This window comes from Catharus ustulatus, chromosome Z (assembly GCF_009819885.2).
Source record: "Catharus ustulatus isolate bCatUst1 chromosome Z, bCatUst1.pri.v2, whole genome shotgun sequence".
Lineage (NCBI taxonomy): Eukaryota > Metazoa > Chordata > Aves > Passeriformes > Turdidae > Catharus > Catharus ustulatus.
The window spans coordinates 17,376,773-17,402,410 of NC_046262.2; the positions used below are offsets into that span (position 1 = coordinate 17,376,773).

General features: G+C 38.4%; 1 protein-coding gene across 3 annotated transcripts in view; it reads left to right on the forward strand.

Moving 5' to 3' along the window:
- The window catches only part of MTREX (Mtr4 exosome RNA helicase), a 47,948-nt gene that overhangs the window by 13,925 nt on the left and 8,385 nt on the right, over positions 1 to 25,638 (forward strand). For all 3 annotated transcript variants that reach the window (XM_033085090.1, XM_033085092.2, XM_033085091.2), the window contains exons 14-21: positions 350 to 451; positions 1,809 to 1,934; positions 17,174 to 17,324; positions 19,057 to 19,229; positions 19,517 to 19,585; positions 23,354 to 23,482; positions 24,431 to 24,541; positions 24,853 to 25,041. In XM_033085090.1, coding sequence (XP_032940981.1) covers positions 350 to 451; positions 1,809 to 1,934; positions 17,174 to 17,324; positions 19,057 to 19,229; positions 19,517 to 19,585; positions 23,354 to 23,482; positions 24,431 to 24,541; positions 24,853 to 25,041 — 1,050 coding nt within the window. The remainder of the gene's footprint in view (positions 1 to 349; positions 452 to 1,808; positions 1,935 to 17,173; positions 17,325 to 19,056; positions 19,230 to 19,516; positions 19,586 to 23,353; positions 23,483 to 24,430; positions 24,542 to 24,852; positions 25,042 to 25,638) is intronic.

Here is a 25,638-nt window from a genome sequence, read left to right on the forward strand (position 1 = left end):
GTTGTGGAGGTTTTTTTTTGATAGCTAACTCCTATTTTCTTCTTGCAAACTTGGATATTGAAATTAATTACTATTATTGATTAATGCAATTTGCACTCTATTATGATTTATTTTGGAGTCTCTCACATGGTCCCATCTATTTAATTTTCATGCTTTTGCAGGAAAAATAAGGGAAGACAGAAAGATGGTTTTGGCCAGTTTTTAAGTATTGAATATACCTGTGTTGACTGTATTGACTGCACAGATACATTAAAATCCAGAGAGATTTTGTGTAGCAATCTCTGACTATTTTGATGTTTGCTTGAGATCCTCTATTTTTTGCTTCTTCAACTTCAGTCTCTTTATTTAGGCTTTATTTGCAACAGAGACCTTTGCTATGGGAATTAATATGCCAGCCAGAACTGTGCTGTTCACAAGTGCCAGTAAATTTGATGGGAAAGATTTCCGATGGGTAAGTGATAAAGAGGTTCTGTAGACTAACTCAACTATTTAAAACTTACTAGGATTAAATTTACTGTTCATGTGTTCACCTCAATGCTTTGTAGAAAATGTAGAAAATACTTTTTGTTTAAAAAATCTTTGTGTCTCATCCATTTATAGTAACTACAAAAATTTCTGAAGACAAACTTCCTCACATTATCCATGAGCTTATTTAATAGATACATCAAAAGGGAATCAAATACAGGTTAGACACAGACATTGGATTAGACTAAGACTTCTGCACACATTTTCCAAAACTGAGAGACCAGATATTTTATTCTCTGTCAGAGAACTCTGGACTTCAGATCCTATCATAATGATCACTAATTTTGATGGACCCAAGAAAATAGGTCATATACCTTGGGAGATTGTTTTCTTACAGCAGAATTTTTTTGCATAATTATGAAATCTTAGACATTAAAACCGGGTATGTGGTTTACTTAAAATAGAAATGAGATCTTGAAAGTCATTGCAGCAAGGCTTTCTGAGAGCCAAGGCTCATCGTTCAAAGATGGGAAAATTGTGGTGAACAGGACAAGTGACTTGACCTATGCTTTATGAAATAAACATTTCTTCGATCTTAGTTTGGGCTGTTCAGTCTCACTATTCATTCTGATTGTGTGGCTGTGAGATGTGTAAATAAGAATGGGTTACCTTTGAGATAGCAGAAATGTGGAACTTCTGAAATTATTTAGCGCAGTTTGCTTAAGCAGTTTTTGAAATCTGATCTAAAGTGAAACTTGGGGTGTTGTTGAGAATGCAGTTCCACAGATGACAAAACCCGTTTTATAACTTGTTGAGACATAGGTAACCAGTTGTAGCTGCCTCTTGTCCATGTCCCAGTTCTTTATAAACCCTTCAGTTCAGAGTCAAAAGGCATAAAAATACTCCTTTTGCAAGTATCAGTATATTATATCAGTATATTGTTGTTCTTGAATAATTTCAGTGAAATGATACATTATTTGAAGATCATGGAGATGCATTATCATTATGTTGAAGATCTATTTACCTCCACCATGCTCAGCAACCTTCTATTATAAAAGACATTAGTAAAATGGTTTTTGTGCTTATTGAAATGATGCACCATGATACGGAGCTGTAAGAGCATTAGTTAACTTTTACTGCTGATTTATATTATTCACAGTCATGGATTTATATTGTTGTTTCATGGCAATTATGACTAATAAGTCAGTTGTGATAACTCTTTGATAAATTAGATAACTTTGCTAATTTTTATACATTGTATCACTTACTATGCAATTGTAAATAGCACATTATATGTTCCTACTATTTTCTTGATGTTTGTTTCTTTTCTCATTTTATTGTAGATATCCTCAGGTGAATACATTCAAATGTCAGGTCGTGCAGGACGTCGAGGTATGGATGACAGAGGAATAGTAATTCTAATGGTGGATGAAAAAATGAGTCCAACAATTGGCAAGCAGCTTTTGAAGGTAGGAGAGACATTTTGTTTCTATTCTCCCAACAAGATTATGTTATGTGGAAAATTATTCTCCTTAGACCAGAACATCATGCAGGTAGAAGATAACAACTCTTGAAAGTAGCTTTCAGTGAATTGTCATAGGAGTTTATTGTGAAACAAAGTCAGAAGACTAATATCATCCTCATTTATACAAAAGTACTATCATCCTCCTTTGTATAAAAGGGCTATCAGGCAGGACAGGTAGACTGTGTCCTGTTTTTCTAGTGATAGCACTACTACTGTACTGTTCGTTTATTGCTGAGTGCTGTCATTTTAAAGGTTATGGTGAGCTAATCATAACTCTTAAAGGGTTATGAGCTTTCACAAGAGTTAGTAAATTCTTGATTCTGTGATGAAATTAAACTTTGTTTTTGGACTGTCAGTGCTAGACAAAATGGACAAGGTCATTCAAAAATGAGGTACGTACAATAAAAAAGAAGAGTGAAGTGGCTGTCAGTATGCTAAAATCAGCTATGGTGAAACTGACAGTTCTTGCTGAAAATGTGAAGTTTGGAAACTAAGGTTGAAAAATTCACTCGTGGTTGGCATTAAATTACAGGACTTCGCCAAACTGTACTGGAAGTTGTTACAGGTTATCACACTAATACCCTCTTGCTTTGTAACTTGAATATGAAATACTGTACTCATTACACTTCTGTTTAAATTCCATGGCAAAAATAACTGCAAAGAAATATAATAATCTATTGTCTGAGTTGCCTGTCTTAGACTGCTTACATTAATTGCGTGCACACGCTGAAATTGAAAACTTGGGACATTACTTTTCCCTCTATTTAGGAGCTTGTAACCTTGGTGCAAATAGCAGGTCATTTATGTTAAAACAGCTTTTTCAGTATTACTAGACTTATAAATTGTGAGAATCATCTCAAATCAGCATCAAGTTACATTGACAAAAGGCATGTAGTTGCAAAAAAAGGAGATGCCAGTGGTTTTTTCAGGCAAATTAAGAACAAGGGGAAAACTACCTACATGGCTTTTTTAATTATGCAGATGTGTACTCTTTTTTATGTCTTGACCTGTCAGTGCTACCTGTTAATCCGTAATACATTATATCTGTAAATATGGCATTACATTTACCTTTAATACTTCAAGAAGGTCATGTTTTCCTTCTTTAAGTCAGAATTTTCATGAATGCTGCATTAAGACTAGCTAACCGGAAATCAGTAAAATAAATTTCAGAAATATTAATGGTATGGTAGCATTAGGTTTTGTGTTAATTTCTTAGTCTTGATTTGATACGTGTTTTCTCAGTGGCGTATACACATATATATATGTATATATATATTTGTGCATATTTATTTCTTCACATGCACTCTTAATGCATGTGTACGTATATGATGTATGTAGACCAAGTTTTTTTAACTGAATTTTTGTGAGTTTTTAAAACTGTTTAAGAAAACATGTAATTTTGTGTCATACTTTTAAAAAGGTTTTACAGATTTGTACTTCCTCAGCTGGAAAATAGAGCAGGATATACAAAAGGAGAGAAACAAAAGAGAATCCTTAGAAATACTATTTACAGTAATTTCACAATTATAAGTCTCACCATTTTTGACTAAAATTTTGGTCTGAACCCGAAGTGCGGCTTATAATCAAGTGCGGCTTATACACGGACAAAGAACTAAAAGTTGCTGTTTTAGTTTGGAGGACAGGTGTCTGCTGAGAAAGGCAGGAACTTCTCTTTGAAATGGAGAATGTAAACCTCTCCCTCCAAATTATTATAGTTTTGAAATCAAGGGGCTTTCAGGCAAAGATATGGGAATTAGGAATAACAGTTCTTTTCTAGGGAAATTAAAATAGAAATACAGTACTACAAAGAAACAAACTCCAAACCCTGACAAAGTCAGAGTACAACCTGACACCCTGTCAGGCAGGGTGTTGGTAGCAGTCCCATTAAATGGTGGCTGCATCCTCCTTCAGTGACAGATGTGATTCAGTTGAAGCAGTGCTCCTGTAGAAGGTGCAGTTTCCTTCTAAAGGTCCAGTGGTGATGTGGAGAAATCCAGTTTTCCTCTGGATTCCAGTGGAGAAAGGGGCTCCCTTAGTGTCCCAAAACCTGTGTTTTTATCTTGGTAAGAAATGTTGGGCTCTTCCCCCTGGCTGGAGCAACTTTTAATGGGATGCAGTAATTTTATCAGTCACACAGTGGGACTCAATGGGCCATTAGCAGAAAATGACTCGCTGGAGGAAGGATGGGTTGTGAAAAGATAAAGAACAATGCCCTGTGTGGTTTCAATGGATGGCCCATTAGCAGAATATCTGCCATTGAGATAAGGATCACTGCCCCCACCCTCAACAGAGATACCTTTTATCACACTCTGTATTGTAACATGGGTCTTATAATCAGGTGCGGCTTATATATGGACAAAGAGTGAAAATTTGCTGACACCTGTAGTGCGGCTTATAATTGGTGCATCTTATAATCGTGAAATTACTGTATTTAAAAAGTCCCCAAAAAGTTAATTTATATGAAATAATTGTTAATATCTTAAGAATAAATGGTATTTCACGTATGTGTTTTCCTACTTCAAGGGATTATAAGCTCATCCATTCAGAGGGTGGGGTTTTTTTAAAGTTGGAAAATTCAGTAGTTTGAGAACTATAGAACTCAATCTGAATGAATTAAGAAAAAGGAGTTGTAGATAATTTTCTTTTTGAAACTACCTCTGGAGTTTTTGTCTAGATTTTAAGGAAATAGTAAAGAATATTTCCTTCATTGAAAGTACAAGACCATCAATTTTTAACCCTGTTTGAATTACAAGGAAATAAGTTGGAAAAATAAAAAAGCAAAATGGCTTTTGCTTTCTCTGTTACAACTTTCTTCTTTTCCACTGATCTAAATGAATTAATGTATTTGATTAATTTTTGACACTACTTCACTTGTGAAAAAAGATTGACTTTTAAATTTTTCTGAAAAAAGATTAGAAATGGCTAAAGTATTGATGCTTCTATAGTTATTTAGCCAATTGCTGCAAAGGCAGTAAAAGTGAAATGAGCAGTGTAGCACAAAAAAAACCCCATCTTCTTTTCTTCTTAAATGCTAAGAATCTAGAGGAAATTCCTTGTCAAGCAGGCCAAGAAAATCAATACAGACTAAAATTTCTACTATATTTACAATTTGTAGTCATCGTTAATTACGTCCCAGTTAATTTTTCTCCCTGATGATATTTGTCAGTAATAAGATCGTGATTGTACCTACTGGTAGGTAGTATTCTGCTTTCAGGATAAGCTAAAGATTTATTGGAAAAACTCCAGAAGAAATAAATTAGCCTTCTTGAGAATGATAGAACATTTACATATAACATTTTTGTCATAGCCCTTCAACCCTAATGAGTGTCTGATCCAAACCATTTCCTGAAGTTTCCTAGAGCAAAGCATCTAGGAATCTTGTTGTCAACTGCCTCCTGTCTTGGTCGGTGAAGTGGGAGCTTTGAGTGGATTGGTACCGGCAGCATTGTTGCAGCTGTGCTGCTTGGCTGTGGCTCTGCTCATTGCAACATTGTGTACTGTACTTCAGACTTACAGTAAATTCACGAATACAAGCCGCACTGAGTATAAGCCGCATCTCTGGGTGTTGGCAAATATTTCGGTTTTTGTCCATAAATAAGCCGCACCTGAATATAAGCCACTCTGTCTTGCAGCGAGGACCCACATGCAACAAAGTTGCCAAATAGTAACAGAACGGTGGCAGGGCGGGGGGTTTACTGGCTCAGCTAAGGCTGTGCAGGCTCGGTCCGCTAGGGGCTGCTGACGGGGCCAGGTGGCCCAGCCCGGCGCTGCCACTCGGGGCTGGCCACCGCCTCTGGGTTCGCTTACCCCGGCCCTGCTCCCGCCGTGGCACCGGCCGGGCACAGAGAGAGCGCCCCACTCACGCCGCGGCGCTGGCTGGGCACGGAGCACCCCCTGCTCCCGCCACGGTGGCGGAGGGTGGGGGCAGAGCACCCCCCCTCCTCCCTGGGCCGCGGCAATGGCGGTGCCCCCCCCCCCCCCCCACCGTCCTCCCCGGGCCGCGGCAATGGCGGCGCTCCCCCCCCCAACCCCGTCCTCCCCTGGGCTGCAGCAGAGGAGGGAAGAAGAGAGCTCTCCCGCCTCTCTCCCCGCCCCCCGTGCTGCCTGCAGGGAGCCAGGGCAACACAGTAACACCGTAACAATTGCGGAATGCCGGCTTTTACTGGCAGGTGCTTGGCTCAGCGCCCTGGCTGGCACATCTGGGGTTGTAAATGTCAGAAAATTATTCACATATTAGCTGCCCCCGACTATTAGCCGCACTTCCGGGTTTCCACCAAAATTTTTGTCAAATTGCTGCGGCTTGTATTCGTGAAATTACTGTACATTCAGCATTCCATTCTTAGATGGAGTTCTTACAAGGCAGTTTTGTAAATATTTCTTAAACTCAGTAATGTACATTTGTCTTCTGCAGTGTAACTAGATTTCTTTGTTTATCCTTAGCATTTACTTGACCACTGAATATTTAGTAAACTGATGACTTGCATGAATCTGTAAACTTAAATGCTTACAAGACTATTGGGGCAGCTTTCTGAAGATGGTAAATTATAATTGTATGTTTGCATGATACAAAGAAGTATTTGATCGGAAATTTTTTGCTTCCTTACTTAAAATCTTTATCTATATTTTGTTTGGGTAGTAAGTGTAAGGCTTCTTCTTGAAAATGCTGTCTTTGAAACCAGTGCAGCATCTCTTCAGCTGGAACTTGGCCATGCTAGAAGGATGTATTCTTACAGAGAGAGCTGAGTTACTCAACAGTGGTGATTTGTTATGTCTCTAAAAGACAAAAATCTTGAGCTGATTATGTTACTGGAATGGATGACTGTACTCTGAAAGAAAATGTACTACGTAAATAAGTTTTTGAACTTCGAATTGGAGCCTATCAGCGCCTTGCATCTACTCCATCACAGGAGAAGATAGATGGAATGAAAAATTCAAAGAAAACAGAATCATCAAGGTTGGAAGGGATCTTTAAGATCACCAAGTCCAAATGTAAACTCAGCATTTACCAGTGCAAACCCTAAACCATATTACCTAGTGCTAGATCCAGACACCTCTAAAGCACCTTGAGGGATGGTGACTCTACCACCTTCCAGGCAAACTGTCCAGCTTTTTAAAGTCCTTTTTGAAGTGAGGGGCTCAGAACTGAACACACTACTCCACAATGCCAATCCTTCCCCCAGTCCTGCTGACTACACTGTCTCTGATACAGGAATGCATTTGTCTGCCAATTTAAAAAATGTCTTAAGATACTTTCTTGTCTTTTGCCTAGGGAACATAAAGTGCTCCAATGCCACGCTGCAGGAGATACTCCACTAGCTACATCTAGTTCCTTGGCAGGACTTTCATTTTATAGAGCTGGCTGTACTGGCCTTATTTGGCCTGTGTGCTACTACTAGAAGTCCCTTTGCATTTTATTTTAATTCTTCAGTTGTTTTACTGCACCAGGCAAATGAACATGAGAGCATTTCAGGCAGTTCAGTAGTTTTCTCTGCAAACATCAGCTTAGCATGCCATTTTAATTACACTATGGTACTTTGGTTTGACTCAGAAGTTACTTCTAGGGGGAAAAAAAACCTCAGGAGTTGAGAAATTTACCAAATCCTACATCAGGAGAGAAATACTTCAGCTGGAGGTTGGCACTAATACTTGCTGGAAAAGACATTGCAAAATCTAAAGTACAGTAATTTCACGAATACAAGCCGCACCAATTTGACTAAGATTTTGCTCCTAAACCGGAAATGCGGCTAATACTCAGGAGCGGCTAATATGTGAATAATTTTCTGACATTTACAACCTCAGAAGTGCCAGCCAGAGGGCCGAGCCAAGCTGCTGCAAAGTTGGCATTTTGCGATTGTTACAAATTGCTGCTCTCTTGCACCGTGGGTGGAGCCTGGCTGCCTGCAGGCAGCACGGGGGGCGGGGAGAGAGGCGGGAGAGCTCCCTCCTTCACCACAGCCCGGGGGAGAGACGGGGGGGCCCCGCGCCACCATTGCTGCGGCTCTGGGAGGCGACGGGGGACCCGGGCCGCCCCTGCCGCGGTTCTGGGAGGTGGCGGGGGGCTCCGTCCCTGCCCGCCGCCGCGGGAGCAGGGGGTGCTCCGTCCCTGCCTGCCACCATAGGGCAGCGCCGGGCCGTGGTGACCGAGCCCAGTGGCAGCGGCGGCTGGCCCCCAGTGGCCCTGCCGAGCGGCAGCACCGAGCTGGGCTACCTGGCCCCGTCAGCAGCCCCTAGCGGGCCGAGCCTGCACAGCCTTAGCTGAGCCAGTAAACCCCCCGCCCTGCCACCGTTCTGTTACTATTTGGCAACTTTGTTGCATGTGGGTCCTCGCTGCAAGACAGAGTGGCTTATATTCAGGTGCGGCTTATTTATGGACAAAAACCGAAATATTTGCCAACACCCAGAGATGCGGCTTATACTCAGTGCGGCTTGTATTCGTGAATTTACTGTAATAGATTGCCAATAGTGCTTTGAGGACAGTAAAATATTCTTCTGAAGTTGTGACATTGATGAAGATCACAATGAAACACATATTTTGGATATTTCATAAAATGTATTTAGATAAAACAATTTGAATATGAAATAATTGTTTTTATTGTAAATTGCCAACCTTTTCTTATTCCTATGTGAAATAATTGTTTTTACTGTAAATTGCCAACCTTTTCTTATCCCTATGCAGCATGCATTGCAGGAATTTTCCAGGCTTTGATTCAGGAAGGTACTTAACTTCCAACCTTAATTTAAAATCGACTTAAAGTCAACAAGATTCTAGTAGGAAATCACAGAGATCAGGGAAATGGATAGTCAAACACCTTTTGTCAGGTGAACAGGGTCACAGTTTTGTATATAATTATGCAAGTCAGCAGATGGAAGAGAACAGCAAATTTATGTTCTTGCTTATGTTTGCAAACAAAATGTAGAAAAATGGGGTGCATCAAATGGTGTGTAAAATGGTTAGTCATTCTTGAACTTCGTCTCAGGATTTTCAAGAGCCTGTAGGAATAAACTAATGGATTTTATTTATTAATTGTGGTTGCTGCTTTAATACCACAAAATACTTCAAGTTTTATTAGTTCAGTCTGTGGAAAGCAGTTTTCCTCCAGATTTTTGGAAAATTTACTTTGGTAAACTCATCGCTATGAATGTGAGTGCATTTTGGCTAAGCTAGACCTTTTCTTTGCCATCTTTAAACACGGTAGGTTTAAGATGAACAGATGATAAAAAGGTACTTTTAGAAATTTATTTTTATGTTAGCGTTTTATAGAAGTAGGTAGTCTTTGCTAGAGCACACTTTTCCTTTAAGTTAACATACTGCATATTTACTGAAATTGTAAAAAGTGTCATAAAATAAATACGTCACTGTCCTAGTACCTATAGAGGCCAATCTGTTAAGGATGTCATCTAGCTTCTTGAAGATAGAGATGCCATTTGCTTTTTCCAATAACAAGGAGAAGACCAGAACTTGGAGTTACCAGCCTAAGGTAAAACTAATGATGGCTACAGCAGTAGCCTACTGTATTAGAGAGGGTAAATAGCTGAAAATTTCCATAGTTCAGAACTTACTTGAGAAAGCAGTATTTGCAGGCCAGAGAAACAGAGTTACATTGTTTCCTTTTTAAGTCTCTTGTTACAACTGGAGCATTTGTTGAATCCCAGTCTGGGGTATTTTCTCCAGCAAAGTCTGCTGAAGCAGTATTTTGCCACCCACAGTGGCTTCTATTTATGCTGGTGCAACTGGTTTTGGGGCAAAGCAGTGAGCCAGATTGGTAATAAATTTGTGCTTAAAGTAGCTGTTTACCATTGTCTGTTAAAAACAACCTCACCGAAGAGTTTTTTTATTGGTTTTGCAGTTGTGCTAATGTAGCTCAGGGTAGATCTGCGATCAGTGTAACTGCATGGGGGTTTTCTATATTTCTGAGAGAACACTGAATATTCATGTAGTTATTTTGTTACTGATATATGGAAAAAACTATGTTATTATTTCGCAAGAGGTGTTTCTGTGTATTACAGACATATCAAGCAGTTACTTGCATTTTTATTTAATAATGGTTTTAATAGAAATTTGTAATGATGACTGTTACAGGCAGCTTAGTCTACTTATTTTCCCTTTATGATATAAAAAAAGGGAAAGATCTTTTAATTATTATCAGTTCGTTCTGTTCTTTGCTCTTTTTGTAATGTGCTTTGTTTTTTCCTTTCTGAAAACTCATTAATTCATTTACACCAAAATGGTGTAAATTATGTCTTATATTGTATCTAATTCCATCATTATGAAAGATTCTTCATTGTTGATTTGCACATTAATTCGTTTCAGAGAGTATTTGCCATTTGATGTTCCCCTGACAGGCTGGATAGCAAGAAAGTTATGTGCAGAATTTGTTCCTCTCTCTTCATGAGAACAATTTTAAAATGTAAATATTTTTTTCCTGTTGTAACTGAGAGCAGAGGGAGTAACCCTTACCAAATGTATGTCTTGCTCAACGCTGCATGCCATTATGCAGCAATGACAGCTCTTACATCTCTAGTTAGACAAGGCTTCCAAGTCTTGACAGTAATAAAAAAAAAGGAAAAAGTACTGCTTGTATCAATTTCATGCACTAATCTTCCTCATCTCAATCCTTATATCTTTCTAGTTTATTGTCAGCAAGAAGTGGTCATACTGTTAAACACAGAGCCCCGTGTTGGATTGTATGGTTGTGTTAAGAGGATCTGCTCTGAAATTATTGGCAGTTAAACAGAGAACACTGTATAGCAGCTATAGTTTTCAGATACTTGTACTTTTTTTATCTTTTGACTAAATTATTTCTGTAGTGAATTGTTTATTGTTATGCTCCTGTTTTTATAACATTATCAGCTTAATCCAGTCATTCTTATGCATACATCTAGTAACTCAAATCTTGGAAAACACGACAGGATGCTTCTGTTAAGTTAGGTTATAGTTTTTTGAGAAGTGATTGCAAGTGCAAAGGGGATCATTGATTTCTGAGAATTTTAGTTGATATATGCAGACTCTCCTCATGTACGCAGGCAGCTGTCATCCAGAGGGATGGAAAAGCTTGCAAGGTTACTCTGCTGTCTAAAAACTATTCTGCAAAAAAAAAAATTATGTTAAATTTTTGAGATGAGTGGAACTGTCCTCTCTGAAGGAATGAGAGGCAGGATTACAGTAATTTCAAGATTATAAGCCGCACTGACTATAAGCCGCATCTCCGAGGGTCGGCAACATTTCGTTCTTTGTCCATAAATAAGCCGCACCCAATTATAAACCACTCTGTCGTTTGCAGCGAGGACCCGCATGCAACAAAGTTGCCAAATAGTAACAGAATCACGGCAGGGCGGGGTTTACTGGCTCGGCTCAGGCCATGAGGGCTCGGCGCTGCTGCCCGGCAGGGCCGCTCCGGGCCGGCCGCTGCTGGGCTCCCTCGCCCTGGCTCGGCGCTGCGCTGCAGTGGCAGGGGGGCACGGAGCCTGCCGGCACCCACGGCAGTGGTGGGAGGCGGGGATGGAGCCCGCTGGCACCCGTGGCGATGGCGGCAGGAGGGGAAGGAGCGCTCCCGCGGGGACGGGAGCCTCTTGCCTCCCCCCTGGGGTGTGGGGCCAGCAGGAGGGAGTCCCCACCTCTCCCCGGGCCGCGGGGCCAGTAGGAGGGAGCCCCCTGCCTCCTCCAGGCTGCACTGCCTGAAGGAGGGAGCCCCCTGCCTCTGCCTCCCTGTGCTACCGGCATGGAGCCTGGCTCCACCCGCCGCAAAACAGAGTAACCAATTTGTAGCAATCACGCAGTCCCGGGTTTTACTGCAGGTGCTCGACTCGGCATCTCAGTTTGCACTTCTGGGTTGGAAATGTCAGAAAATTATTCACATATTAGCCACTCCTGAGTGTAAGCCTCATTTCTGGGGTGGGAGCAAAATTTTGGTCAAAACGGTGTGGCTTGTAATCGTGAAATTACTGTACTTGCAGAAAGGAGGCTGGAGAACTGGAATGGTAATTCTTCAACAGTAGTAAGTCACAGAGTGCATCAACTCTTTTTGCTGCGCTCTGATGAAGTCAGGCTTTTGCTTCATCTTCTGAATTGAGTGGTTGGTGGTTCTTCCTTTCTCTAATATGGAGCTTTTTCTACAGTGATAAGGGCGATGCCTACCCAGAGACTGAGAGGTATTGGGGCAGATGATGGTGTAGCCTTAGCTTGTTGAAGAAAAGGTTGACTTATTTTGACATGAGGGCCTCTGGTAGAAGATGAACTACGTGCTTCACACTATTTTTAAGTAGGTAAAGTAATCAGTCTGGGAGTCAGTGGCAAGAGGGTTGAGCAGACAAAGGGGTTTCAAGAGGAGAAAAACATCATAGAGAAAATGTAAGTTAAAATTGATTTATGTCTTATTATATCTTGGCAATAAGCAAAATCCAGCATAGTTGAACACTTTCTACTGTGAAAGTAGTGTCTGTCTTTGAAAGTAAGTTAGGAAGGAAGAGCCTACCTTTTCCGTTTTTACTGTCAGTAATCTATCCTGTCTTCTCTCCCCTTCTGTTATTTGCTTCTCTCCACCATGTTTATCTGACAGGTGACTTTAGGTAAGCACTAATTATCTCTTCAGTAATTATGACTGTCTGTAGTATTTGCCATAAAAGGCTGATTGCCTCACTCATACCTTGAGTGTACTTAGCATAAAAGAACAACTGTATTTTGGTATGAGGTTTTCTAATGCAGCTGCAAAATCTGGATATTGTTGCTAAGTAAATGAAGCAAGTGCATACAGGTAATTGCTCCCTGCTAGGTGTGAGTCTTCTGATAGCCTGGGGTGGTAGGTAAAGACTAATGCACGCTGCAGAACTTACTGGGTGTGCTAAAGGTGTAATACAGTAGAGCTAGTGTGGTCATACTTCCTTGTTTGAAGAAGTAGCAGTTACAATTTTCAGCCAAAATAAACTTCTCAGAACTCTTGATTTCAAATGTATTGCTTAAAGAACACTAAGAAATCAGGACTTTCTGAAACTTGAAGAAAGATGTGATTGAGATGATGGAACAGGAAACATTAGCCATTTTTGCCAAAAGAGGATTTGTATTTTAACATGTCTTAATAGAATGATCATCTTTTCAAATTGTAAAATGCTGATCATGTATTTAAAATAAAAATTGCCACATCAGTAACTGGCTCAAGCATCACCTTTCGAGTAAGTCGGCTTATAGAATCTCTGAAATACAGTAATTTCACGATTACAAGCCGCACTGACTATAAGCCGCATCTCCGGGTGTTGGCAAACATTTCGTTCTTTGTCCATACACAAGCTGCACCCAGTTATAAGCCGCTCTGTCGTTCGCAGCAAGGACCCGCGTGGAACAAAGTTGCCAAATAATAACAGAATCACGGCATGGCGGGGTTTACTGGCTCGGCCCTGCTCGGGGCGGCCACCAGGGAGCGGCCCTGGCTCCGCTCACCGCAGCTGCCAGGAAGCAGGAGAGCAGCGTGCCCGGCCGCCACTGCCGCCACGCTTGTCAGGGCTGGGCAGCACTGCTGCGCTTGCGGGAGGCGAGCGGCGGTGCCGCACTTGCGGAGGCCGAGCAGCGTTGCTGCGCTTATCGGGGCTGGGCAGCACCACTGCGCTTGTCAGGGCTGGGCAGCGCTGCCACGCTTGCAGGCTCTCACTTCTGGGTTTGGAAATTTCCTAAATTTGTTAATATATTAGCTGCTCTGGAGTGTACGCCGCACTTCTGGCTTGGGTGCTGAATTTTAGTCAAAATGGTGTGGCTTGTAATAGTGAAATTACTGTAACTAGATTTTTCAGTTTGTTTTTAAATCACTCCTTCATAGTTGAACTCTGCTGATTTTAAGAGAAGGTCTTTAAAGTGAATCTGTGGGAATTGTTTAGTGTTTCTTGGCATGTTGTGTGGGTGTATTTATTATAATTGTATGGAGTTCCTTGTTTTCTTACTTAAAGATCCCATTGAAGTGGGAGTGTGACACAGTTCTATTCTTTGAAATAGCTTATAGTCTTAAAAGCACATAGTGAAGGTTTTCCCTCCAACATGTCAGGAATGGAAAGAGGATTTGTTTCGCAGTGTGATTAGAGCAGGCACACAACAGCTTTCTGCCAGATCTCTAGTGCCTGTAGCCAGCTGGTGAGTGTATGCCAGTTTCTTTAGCTGATGCCTGACTGGAGCAGTGGACATTGCAGTAGGAAAGAATGTGACCACTGTTAGCTGACACTGGCATAATTGCTGTGCCATTCTTTAGTAAATGCCATTCTTTAAATGGCATTTTTGTTATAGAGAGGCAAGCTTTTTAGGGAGTGATAATTTCTCTTTCCTTGAATAAATAATATATTTAGAAAAATGGGCAGGACACATACATAATCCTTTTATCAAGTCTAAAAAAAAAAGCTACACTACATGTTGGTTAGCATCAGCAAGAGAAGTTCTGTCATCTTTGTTTGATATATCAAATCAGAGGCATCTGTAGAAACTTGAGCACCGTACCTCAAACTATTGCTGTTATAATTAGTGACTCATTTCTGTTAATAGAAACCCTTCTGTGGTGATTTCAGAACTGACAGTATAAGTTTAAATGCACATTTCATGGTCTAATGTAAGAGGTGGTTCTGCTCTGAGATGCATCACTAGAGATGAAAACCTAGATACGTATTTATGATCCACTCAGAGATGTAATCTAGAATGACTGAATGAGTGACCATGGTAAGCAAAACATTAGAACATGATTTATCCAAAACTTGTTTTACATGTATTGGTGCTGTTTCTTTCATAGTATAAACGTAGGCTGAAGGCTTTTCAGTAACAGCTTTTCAGAGACAAAATAATCAGCAGGATTCTAGGAACTGTAACATAATCTCATAAAGCTCTGTCTCACTTAAAGCAACTGGGGTTACACTATCCTTAAGTCTTGTACATGTGAAGGAATTTTAAATTCAAACTGCTTCTTACTAAGTCTGATATCAGTGGATGTACAATCTGAATTCCTGACAGTATCTTTAAAATTGAAAGAAAAATATGTATAATGTAGTATTGTCATTTAAAGTCTAGTACATTTTGCTTGATCTGGAAAGCCACTGGATTTGAATTTCAGTGTTTGCATTTATAAACAAATCATCAGTTAATTTTTTTAGTAGCCAGTGATTTTTAAATTAGGTATGTCAAGGAAATATCTCTTGCTAATACAGACAAGCAAATAAATTAATTGCAAGAAGATACAATTAGGTTTAGGTAAAGCAGTTTTTGAGCTGAAAAAGGTGCAGAGTTGCATATTTTCTAGTGTCAGCCCTTCTGAACTTCTAAAATGTCTGATAGAATATGGGGAACTTTAACAATCATTTAGTTATATAAAAAATGTATCTTGAAACATCCTTATTTTCTTGGTACATTTTAGTTATTATTTAAAATGTTTAATCATAACTAAATTTACTCCTTGTTGAAATACCAATTCTTGTTTAGTATATCTTGTATTTCATATATATGTTATTTTAAAAGAATGGAGATACAGAACCATTGCAAACTGTTGCCCATTGTCTTTTATTATATTTTCAGCATAGATTTCATTTACAGTTTTATTCCTTGTGATGTTTTGTTTGTGGATGGCTTGAGACATCTAGTACAATTTTTAGCAGATCTTGCTATTTTTCTATTTTTGCCTTTTTAACGTTTCTTATAAGTCCAGCCCTCTTTGAGTCTCTGGGAAATTTTGTTTTGTAAAACACCAAGATTGCACTTGTTTTCTGTTCAGTAATTCCCAAGAGTTTAATTTTTAAAATTCCCTTATCGCTTAATTATGTTGTCGAGTTGGAGATGAGTCTATTGTCATAAGCTTTTCAGGAATCAAGGAGGCATGATAATCCATGTACTTGTTAACACCTTTGAAGAGCTCTGAAATATTTGTGACATCCATTTTGGTTTTATAAAAAGCCTATTTATGTTGCTGTTCTGCTGTATTCTCTCCAGCTGTCTGATGCTTCTGTTTTCCACTCCTGTAGTTGCACACAGATTGTAATTTTCTACTTCATAACTCCTGAATTTCCCTTGTATTCTTTCTGAAGGACTATCAGATACCTGTTCCTTTGATACTAGTGCTACTTGGATGAAAGTTTATACCCTGCAGTTGGGCAGTTTCATACTGTAGAAGGGTTGGGTTTCATCTGATTTCAGTGATTTGGTGTATCAGCATGGCCTTCCGTGCTGTCATTTAAGAGAGAGATAATTCCTCAGGCTTGCCTTTGCTTGGAGAGGCTGTGTGTTCACCTCTTCTCGATCTTCTTTGGACACTGTTTACGTGTTTCGTTTCTTCTTTGACTAGCTGGTTGTTAGAGTCCAAATCGATTAAATGTTTGCTCCTTTATGATAAAAAGGTTGTCCTCTGGGTTAGGACATAGTAACAGCCATAATGATTCAGACCAAAGATGCATTTACTTTGTCCAGTATCCCTTTTTGACAGAGGACAGTAGTAGACATTATTAAAAAATAAGAATGGGTAAAGAAGGTAATGGTTTCCTGCAATGCTTTCTCAGCATCTTTTCTTCTTAGGTTAATCAAAATACCTGTGCATACCATAATCGTAAAAAAAAAAAATTCCCAGAATGGTAAGGTTTGCAAGGGACCTGTGGAGGTCATCTTGTTCAAAACCATGGCTCTCTCAGGGTCATTTAGAGCAGGGTGCCCAGGACGACGTCTAGAGTAGAGTTCACAACTTCTCTCGAACTATCTGCAAATTACATTAATTTTATAATGGGACATAATTCAAGTTAAAGAATTTGCAGAATGCCTATTTCTGAACAAAATTCCCTAGATACCAATGTAATCAGTAGACCTTAAGACTTGCAAATAAGTGGTTGTTTTCAGTGTTAAAATAATGGATTGCTTTAAATAGTTAGGTAACTATTACTTTGAAGTTAAGATAATGGAATCCAAAGTGTAAACTACAGGAAACATCTAAATTTTTCGTTAAAATATCAATTATAATATCCTAGCTGTGATAAGTATATATATAGTACAAATACTTATACGTGTTCAGCATAATAAAATTGTTCAGGATTTTATGAAACATGTAATCTAAATTCAAGACAGGTTGTTCAATTCACCAGAGCAGCTCCTCGTATGAAATGTTGCATCATGATTTATCCAATGTGTTCTTATATGCTTCAATTAATAATTCTTTAAAATGAAAAATGCTCCTTTATCTTTTTCAGGGTTCAGCTGATCCCTTAAACAGTGCATTCCACCTGACATACAACATGGTATTGAACTTGCTTCGAGTAGAGGAAATTAACCCTGAATACATGTTAGAAAAATCATTTTATCAGTTCCAACATTACAGAACTATTCCAGAAATAGTGGAAAGTAAGTGTTGCTGTGTGTTCTCATGTGAGTAGGTATAATATGTGGTGAAGTTGGATAGTTAGACTTCATTATGCTCATAGAAGTTTTTACATGTGCAGTTTTGTATTCCCTGCCAACAGTTGCCATTGCACAATTTGTTGCCATGTTATAGTTTCAGTAATTTCCTCATGTTCTTAGGACCTATATTGATAGGCACCATCAGTTTATGAAGACAGCCTTCCTCTGAGTCAGACAGGAATGATTGTCACATTGCTAAACTATAGGGTGAGAAGAGAGAAAAAGAATTTTAAAATTCCCATGGCTCATACGCGATTTAGGGAAGAAAAGTCTTCCACCTTTTAATATCTCAGTACAAGCTGTAAAAAGAACTTAAGCACGCTGCATTCAGAGTAGTGTAGGTAAGAAATGTTTAATTATACTACAAAGAAAAATTCAGAGAGATCTGTGTTCTGAGCCTGATCCTTGAATAGTGAGTTTTCATGATCAAAGTTGGCATCTGGAGATTTCAACCAGTGTTTGAGAGTGAGGCCTCTTTCAAAATTTATTCCAGGAGAATCTTAAGAACATGAGAAGTAGTTAGGATTATTGAGCAGTTCATCTGTTTGTTTGTTAATTGAATGTTAAGAGAGAAAGTATATGTGCGTGTAATTTTGATAACCAAGCAGAGGGAGGGTTTCAATTGCCTTTCTATTAGTTTGCAGGTGTAGCAGTAGTTAAATATGGTATTTATTTCCTTCCTTTATTTCTGTGTTCCAGTTGGCATTCCTAGATCTTTATTCTGTCATCCCAGCATTGCTGTTTAAATAGAAAAATGGAGCTGAAGAGCATTTTTCATAGTTCTTGGAAGTTTCAGTTTGGGCACCATACTGGACATTAGAATTTTGTAGTAATTCCAGCTGCAATTAAAAACATAAAGCAGAGAATTGACTACTTAGGCTAAGGAAGAAAGTATGCCATGAGTATGAATAGATGGCTTATTTCTTTTTAAAATTGGCAGGTAAAAATAAGGAGCACTTCCCTGAGTTGTGTCTCAAGTCCCAGTGAAGTGGGATTTCCCAGGCACTTACAAACCTTCAAAAATAGCATGCAAGAGGATGAGTTGATAAAGAGATGAGTTGGTAGAGATTTTTTATAATCTGCTCTTTGTTTTTACTTGCTGGTGGTAATACCAGAATGAGAGAATGAATCATACTGCTTGGAATAGAAACTGATTTACCTAAATAAGGTATAAAAATATTGGAGGAAAAAAATACTGATTTTCAGCTGATAAATCAGAGTCTAAAACAAGTTAGGAAGAGCATTTTCTAACAACTCCCCTCTTGTTAAAACACATATTTTTAGAAGGTGTCTTTGGGCAATCTGTTTTTTTGTAGGAGGAGACAAATGTGGTGGTAAGCATTGAAATACCTTGCTACAAAATCATTGCAAGTTTTAATGTGATTTCTGTGCAAACCTAGATCAGTTATTCCTGGATAATTGGGTGTTGAGCCTTTTCCAGTTTCTCAAGCTTGTTTATTTTAATAAAATAGTACTGGTATTTAATTCTCTATAAATGTACTTCAGTGGTCAAATTTACAGATTTCTAACTTTCCAGAGAATGGGTTATTGTAAGTAAAAAATCAGTACTAAAAGTGGGCACAAAGTATTAGTCAAGGAGATGTGAAAGTGAAACACTGATTCCTCATTCTGTGTGAAGCTATTAATTTCCACAAGATTTTACTTTTCATTATAGGAGTCAATAATTTGGAAGCACAGTACAACAAAATTGTCATTCCCAATGAAGAAAATGTGGTGATATACTACAGAATCCGCCAGCAGCTTGCAAAACTGGGTAAAGATATTGAAGAATATATTCACAAACCAAAGTACTGCTTGCCCTTTTTACAGCCAGGAAGACTGGTAAAGGTAGTTTGATTTTTGTTTTGTTTTTCATTTCTATCTGTTTGTGGCATTTGCAAGGTTCATTTGTGTCTGCCACTTTACCATCTTGAAAAATTATTGCATCATAGTAACCACCAGTTTTGACTTGTGTTTCCTTTAATGCATTACTAAATGTTTAGGAAAGAAATACTGTTCTCATGAATAATAGTAGTCCACGACTACTGTAAATATAAAAAAATATAAAAAGTTTTGCTTGCTAGGATGTTATTTTATGTCTTATGTTATGTTATAATGTCTTGGAATAATTCCAGGTGAAGAATGAAGGTGATGACTATGGATGGGGAGTGGTTGTTAATTTCTCTAAGAAATCAAATGTTAAGGTAAAGTACACATTGTCTCCATTACCAAAATATATACCTGACTGTTTTTTCAGGAAATAAGATATATTTCTTTACAGTTTCTTTACAGGCAAAAAAATTTCATTTTACCCCACATTTACAAAAAACTCTGAACTTCCTGAAGTGAAAGTGTAAGGAAATAAAGCTATAGAAGATGGAGAAAACTCAAAGTCTTGTGTTCTGTTTTTAACTTCTAATGTATTTGTGGCGGAAGTGTTTGCTTTTACATAGCACTGAACATGTTTCAAACTAAGTTGTTTCTGAGACATTGCCAGTGCTAATTTAAGCTGTTAATGAGAAAGATACTGTGTTGTTTTCTCTGAGAAAGTATAGAAGCCGTAAGTGAAGGCTGAGAACAGTGGGAGACTGACATTTAGCTCTATGAGGAAGGTTATGTTAAACTGGCAGATTGTGCCTTGAGTCCTAAATTAGTGCGTGAGACATGGAATTGCTTGTCCTCTGAGACCTTGTCATAAAGTTTGAAAATTAAAATACAAAGAGAGCAAAACAATAGAAATGAATCTGAGGGCATTTGGAAGAAAAGACAGAGGGCAGTGATGCAATAGAAGCCAGACTTTCAGAAATGCATTTTCATGATAGGTCTCTGCATAACCCTTAAATGCTGTGTTGGTCTCCCTTTCAGAAATGTTTTGTCCAACTCTCTATTCTGTAAATGAAAACCTATGTTAAAACCATGTTTTTCTGTGGTAGCATTTTTGCTATAATTTTATCAGGAGAGCATTGGCTTTATTTGCTAGGTCTAAATGCAAACTTGTCTTTAAGTTCTGGTGCTGCCTGTTCATTGTGGCACCTTTTGGTGCTATTCTAATATATATTAATTAAAGAGGAAATGAGAAAAATGTGTTCATACAGAACTTAAGAGATGTTGTTTTGTTTTCCATCTTCCTTTTGAAAGCCATATTTCTCTTTTTTCAAGTTGAAAAACTGGGCCGTTACTGCTGTTGCTAAAGTCTTTGCTTGTAGATTACTTTTCTCATAGAGACACACAAGTAATAAACCAGATTGCCCCCTAGTCCCAGCTTTCTCTGTAAAATTGCCAACCTCTGTGTCATTTGGAGGCATTTCTTCTATCTGTGTCATATTTTATTCACATATATAATTTGCCTGCCCTATCTGGCCTGTCTCACTGTTGTATAAACCTCAGGGTTTGAGTATTAGCTTTGAAATTATGGTCTGTTTTGCAAGAGATGGATGTGGCTCCGGCAGCACTTTTTTCATTTAGTCATTCTAGCAGCTGGGTTGAATTTTTCCTTCTGAGTGTGTGGAAAGAATTACAATAGGTGGTGGAAATTAAGGAAAAATCTTAAAGCTGTGTAATTTTTAAAGTCAATGTGAAAAGATTCGTTTCTATGAGCAGAGGCAAAACAAATTACTTGAAGAAGTTGTTGTTAACCCATTTGAGTGTCTATTCCATGTATTTTTGTCCTCAGACGTGGATGTCATTCCCCATTATTTAAGTATACAAGTATACTCAGTACTGGAAAGATATTACTTATGCTGTCTCTTTAAACCTTCATCCAGTTCTAAGATGAACAGTTCTTTGGTTTGCATTTAGGAATTATGTTGAATTCCATCTATATTACTAGTTTAGTTGCAAACTTTTCTTCACAGTATCAGAGTTTCTAACTAAATCATTTTTCTTATGAGAAATCCATGTAATTAATAATGAATTTAGGGTTATATGTCTGTATTTTACATAATACTCTTTGTTCTTTTCACTGTGAAAGCAAATGCATGACTCATGTCAGTTATGTTTATTATATTTAGATGCTTTTCCATCATAATTTCACAAATCACTGTTCCACAAAACTGCCAATGCAAATAGCACTTTCGTATCTACTGTTGTTCAGAATAGAATTTATCTCAAGCAGGGGTGCTTGCTATATATTCTGCATTAGAGTAGGCAGCAAAATAACTGTCCTTTGGCATTCATAAAGAAAGATTCCCAAATCTTTCTAAATGAGAAGTTTTATTTCCACTGGATTGTGCCAGCAGTAAGCTAGTGATACTGTTGTAGTGTTGATAGTCAATATTATCTGATCCCTGATTCTAAACATGACATTGTTGTCTCTTAGAAATTATTGATACCAAAATTTGAGATGCTGCAGTTCTGTTCAGATTATTACAATCCTTCTATATTTACAATGTTTACTACATAAACACCTGTTTTAGTGCTGTATCGTGGTCATTGTATTTTCAGTAAGTTTGATGTTGCTAATCTGGGACTCTGGATTTGTTACTTGTGCTATCCTTCTTGGTTCCTGAGCATGACCATCTTTTTTTGGTTTGTTTCCAGGCACTTGAAGTAAGAGATGTTTCAGGGCAAATCTAAAATGCTAGGAGTTTAACTCATCTTGCATTACTCTGCCAAAAAGGGCTTAATTTTGTCATTGAAACATGTGAATTGATGCAGCATTAATTAAAGAATCATTTGAACTTGATATGACAGAGAAATCTGGGGCTAACAAGTATTTTAAGGGTTCTAGTCTCCTCTTATTCTTGCATACAGAAACATGTCTGTTACTGTTCAAGGGTTTAGTACCTGCACCTATGCTGTTGTAGGAAACCCATGGAAGGAAACAGTACACATTCAAAAAACAGTTGTAGATTGATGTCTAGTCAGCATTGTCTAAAAGCTGTTAGTGTATGTAAACTTAAAGGGAGTAATATTAGCAGCAGATGTTAACATTTTTTATATTCCTGCTTTTTTAATAAGTTTACAATACGATCACAGGTAGAAATATTTTTTCCTCTCATAATTTTCTAGACATCTCCAATTCTAGTATTTTCTGTAACACACTTGAGTAGCTATGAGTTTAGTCTCTACTTCGTTCAAGTCAGCATTATGCCTTCCCTGGCTTTGGCTGGATACTGATCTGGTACATGTAGGTGTTTTAAAATTCTGATCTCAGAATTCAGAAAGCTTACACGTGGTATTTTAAAAGATTTCTGCCTTTTGTGTTAGGCCTATAACTTAGTTCTGTTCCAAGTCTTAAAAATATTTGTGTGTAGTATGAGTGTATTTGAGCAACCCTAGTGCTTATTGATCCAGTCAAGTAACTATTGCCAGCCTTTTTTAAAGCAGTGTATAAAGTTATGGCCTTGTGAACCGTAGTCTTTAATCACCACATCTACATGTTTGTGTTCTTTAAATGAACAGGTGTTACTCATGCAATTTAGGGTGTATAAAGATGCAGCCTGCAAGATGCAGCTTTCCCTTGCCACAGATAGAGGCTGTTATACTGGAAAGATTTTTCAGTGGTCTTTGTTGTGCATGAAAACTTGAACTTGCAAAACTGCTAATTAAAGAGATCCACTAAATTTGCGGGGGTTTTTTGTTTGTTGGTTGTTTTTTTTCAAATGCAAAGTTGAGTTCTGCTAGCATGATACAAATATGCTTTACAGTTTTAAAACATACTGGCTTGCTTCTGATGAGCTACGGATATAAGAAAATGCAGATGCACACAGCTTCAAGCAGACTTTAGGCTACTCCGGCAAGGAAGGATGGGAGAGGATTTTTTAAAAGTGTGTTTTTCTGTGGGAGTGATCTTCCAGTCAGTTTACCAGTGTAGATTTTCAGAATGTACTGCAACACTGAGCTGATACTCTGTAAGAGACCTAGCTCATTTAATACTTCTAATGCTGGAGACGTCATGCAATTTTCATTCATTCCTGCTTGTATTTTAAAATAGCTGCTTCAGATCTGCTCTTTTTCTGTACCCTCAACAGCCAAATTCTGGTGAATTGGACCCACTTTATGTAGTTGAAGTGCTCCTGCACTGCAGCAAAGACAGTTTGAAAAATTCTGCTACGGAGTCTGCAAAGCCAGCCAGACCTGATGAGAGAGGAGAGATGCAGGTTTGTTACATGTGTTTTTTCCCAGTAGTTCTTTATAAACTTTCCCAAATCTTCGTTTCAAAACCATTTGCAAGCTATGCTGAAAGAGGGACTGATGCATTTAAGGAAGAGAAAGAATCTGTAACCTAACTCTGCCTTCTTAATAAATTAAAGTAATACATTTTTAGTAGTACTATTTGACAGATGCTTTTTTTTATCAGTATCTTGTCTGTGGGAACAGAGTTCATTTTTTATTTCTTAAAATTATTAAGGCTGGAAAAGATTGTCAAGATCATTGAGTCCAACCCTTGAACACCAGCTTGTCACCTAAATCATAACACAAAGTGCCACATCCAGTTGTTTCTTGAGCCCTTCCAGGGATGGTGAGTCCACCACTTCTGTGGACACCTTTGCAAAACTCTCATTCCAAAATTCAGTTGAAATTTTTAAATTTTAAATTCTGTGTCAAGACAAATGGTTGCAATTTTCAGATCAGTAACAGTTTGTCAGCAAGTTTTTTCTCAGAAATTCCATTTAAATCTTGGAGTTTAATGCAGTATTAATTCTTTGTGGTGTCATGGTGGTTTTCATACTTAGGAAGATATATTTTCTGGCTTGGTGTTCTCTGCTGGTAGCATTCTTAGTTAAGTATATGATGATAATTTGCCTGGTTTGGATCAGAAGAGGTATTCCAGCAAGTAAGGCGCAAGATAATAGTAAAGCTGTTGTTGTATTTTCAGTTGCAGTCTTTCTCCAGATGTAAATGCATTCAGAATTTTTGGACAATTGCTTTTCTTCTTTATGAATACTTAAGTCATTAGCCACATTATCTTGCTTTCTAATACCCCTTTACCCACTGCTATGTCCTTGAGCACTAAGTTTTCCTTTTCCTTTGAAAAGGTTTTGCTGTGGACCAGTAATGAGAGATGGTTTTTTTACTGATTTGAGTTACTACATTCTTTTTGATAGGTTGTTCCTGTTTTGGTGCATCTTGTCTCAGCTATCAGCAGTGTCCGACTGTACATACCTAAAGACTTGAGGCCTATTGATAACAGACAAAGTGTGTTAAAATCTGTACAGGTAAGTTCCACTAGGCTGTGTAAACACTCTGTGCTGGTAAATGAAATTTAACCCAAGCAACTTGTTCTGAATAAATTTGTGTAAAGTTTCTGTCACATCTTTAGCCTTATTCTTTAAAGGGATTGGAAGTCACAGTGTATTTCAATTGTTTCTTCTTGTCAAGTCATTTTAAACCAATTTTGAAAACTGCTGAAGCATCACATAATTTATATTATAGCCTCCTGTGTCTCTATAGTTATGCCAGCTTATTTGTAAAATGTGGTTTATTTTGCTGGTACTGATCTTAAGTTGTTTTTTTCCCATCATTTTAGGAAGTACAGAAACGGTTTCCTGATGGAGTGCCCTTACTAGACCCTATTGATGACATGGGCATCAAAGACCAAGGGTTGAAAAAAGTAATCCAAAAAATAGAGGCATTTGAGCATAGGATGTATTCACATCCTCTTCACAATGATCCAAACTTGGAAACCATATACAAACTTTGTGAAAAAAAAGCACAGGTAAAGATACAAACCAAGTAACTTTGTGTTTAGCTGCAGAGGGAAGAGGGAGGTTATCTTCTAACTTGCTTTTCTTTTTATTTGCAAAGCCCAAATCAACCCTTTTCAAATTATTGAATCCCATTAACAGAATGGCTGAGTTGGTGCCATGCCCTTCATTGGTACAGATGCAAAGTATGTCTGAAAAGAAAACTTCAGAGGAAGTTTTCAGGAATCAGAAGATTACAGGGGTCTTTTTCACTGACTAGACATAGCGCAATGCAGTGTAGAAAAAGTCTTCATAGATAACTTGTTAATTTCTAATATACTTGTGCAAAACTAAGTTGAAGTGACGGAGCTTATTAGCTTGAGAAATGTACCAGAGAAGTGATTGTGTTCTGCTTCCTGAGCTGACTCTCAGCCTGGAAGCAATGCAGGAAGCAATGCACTTTTATTTGGAGTTGTACCCTCCTAGTCTGAAATCGGTTGTGCATAAAACCAGCTCTCAGATTTTTTGGCTGCTTGAGAAAACAGGTTCTCCAGGAACCACTTCACAGTGAAGTGGTTCTGATATGGGCAGCATGGAGTTGTATGCGGTAAGACCTGATGGACCAAGCA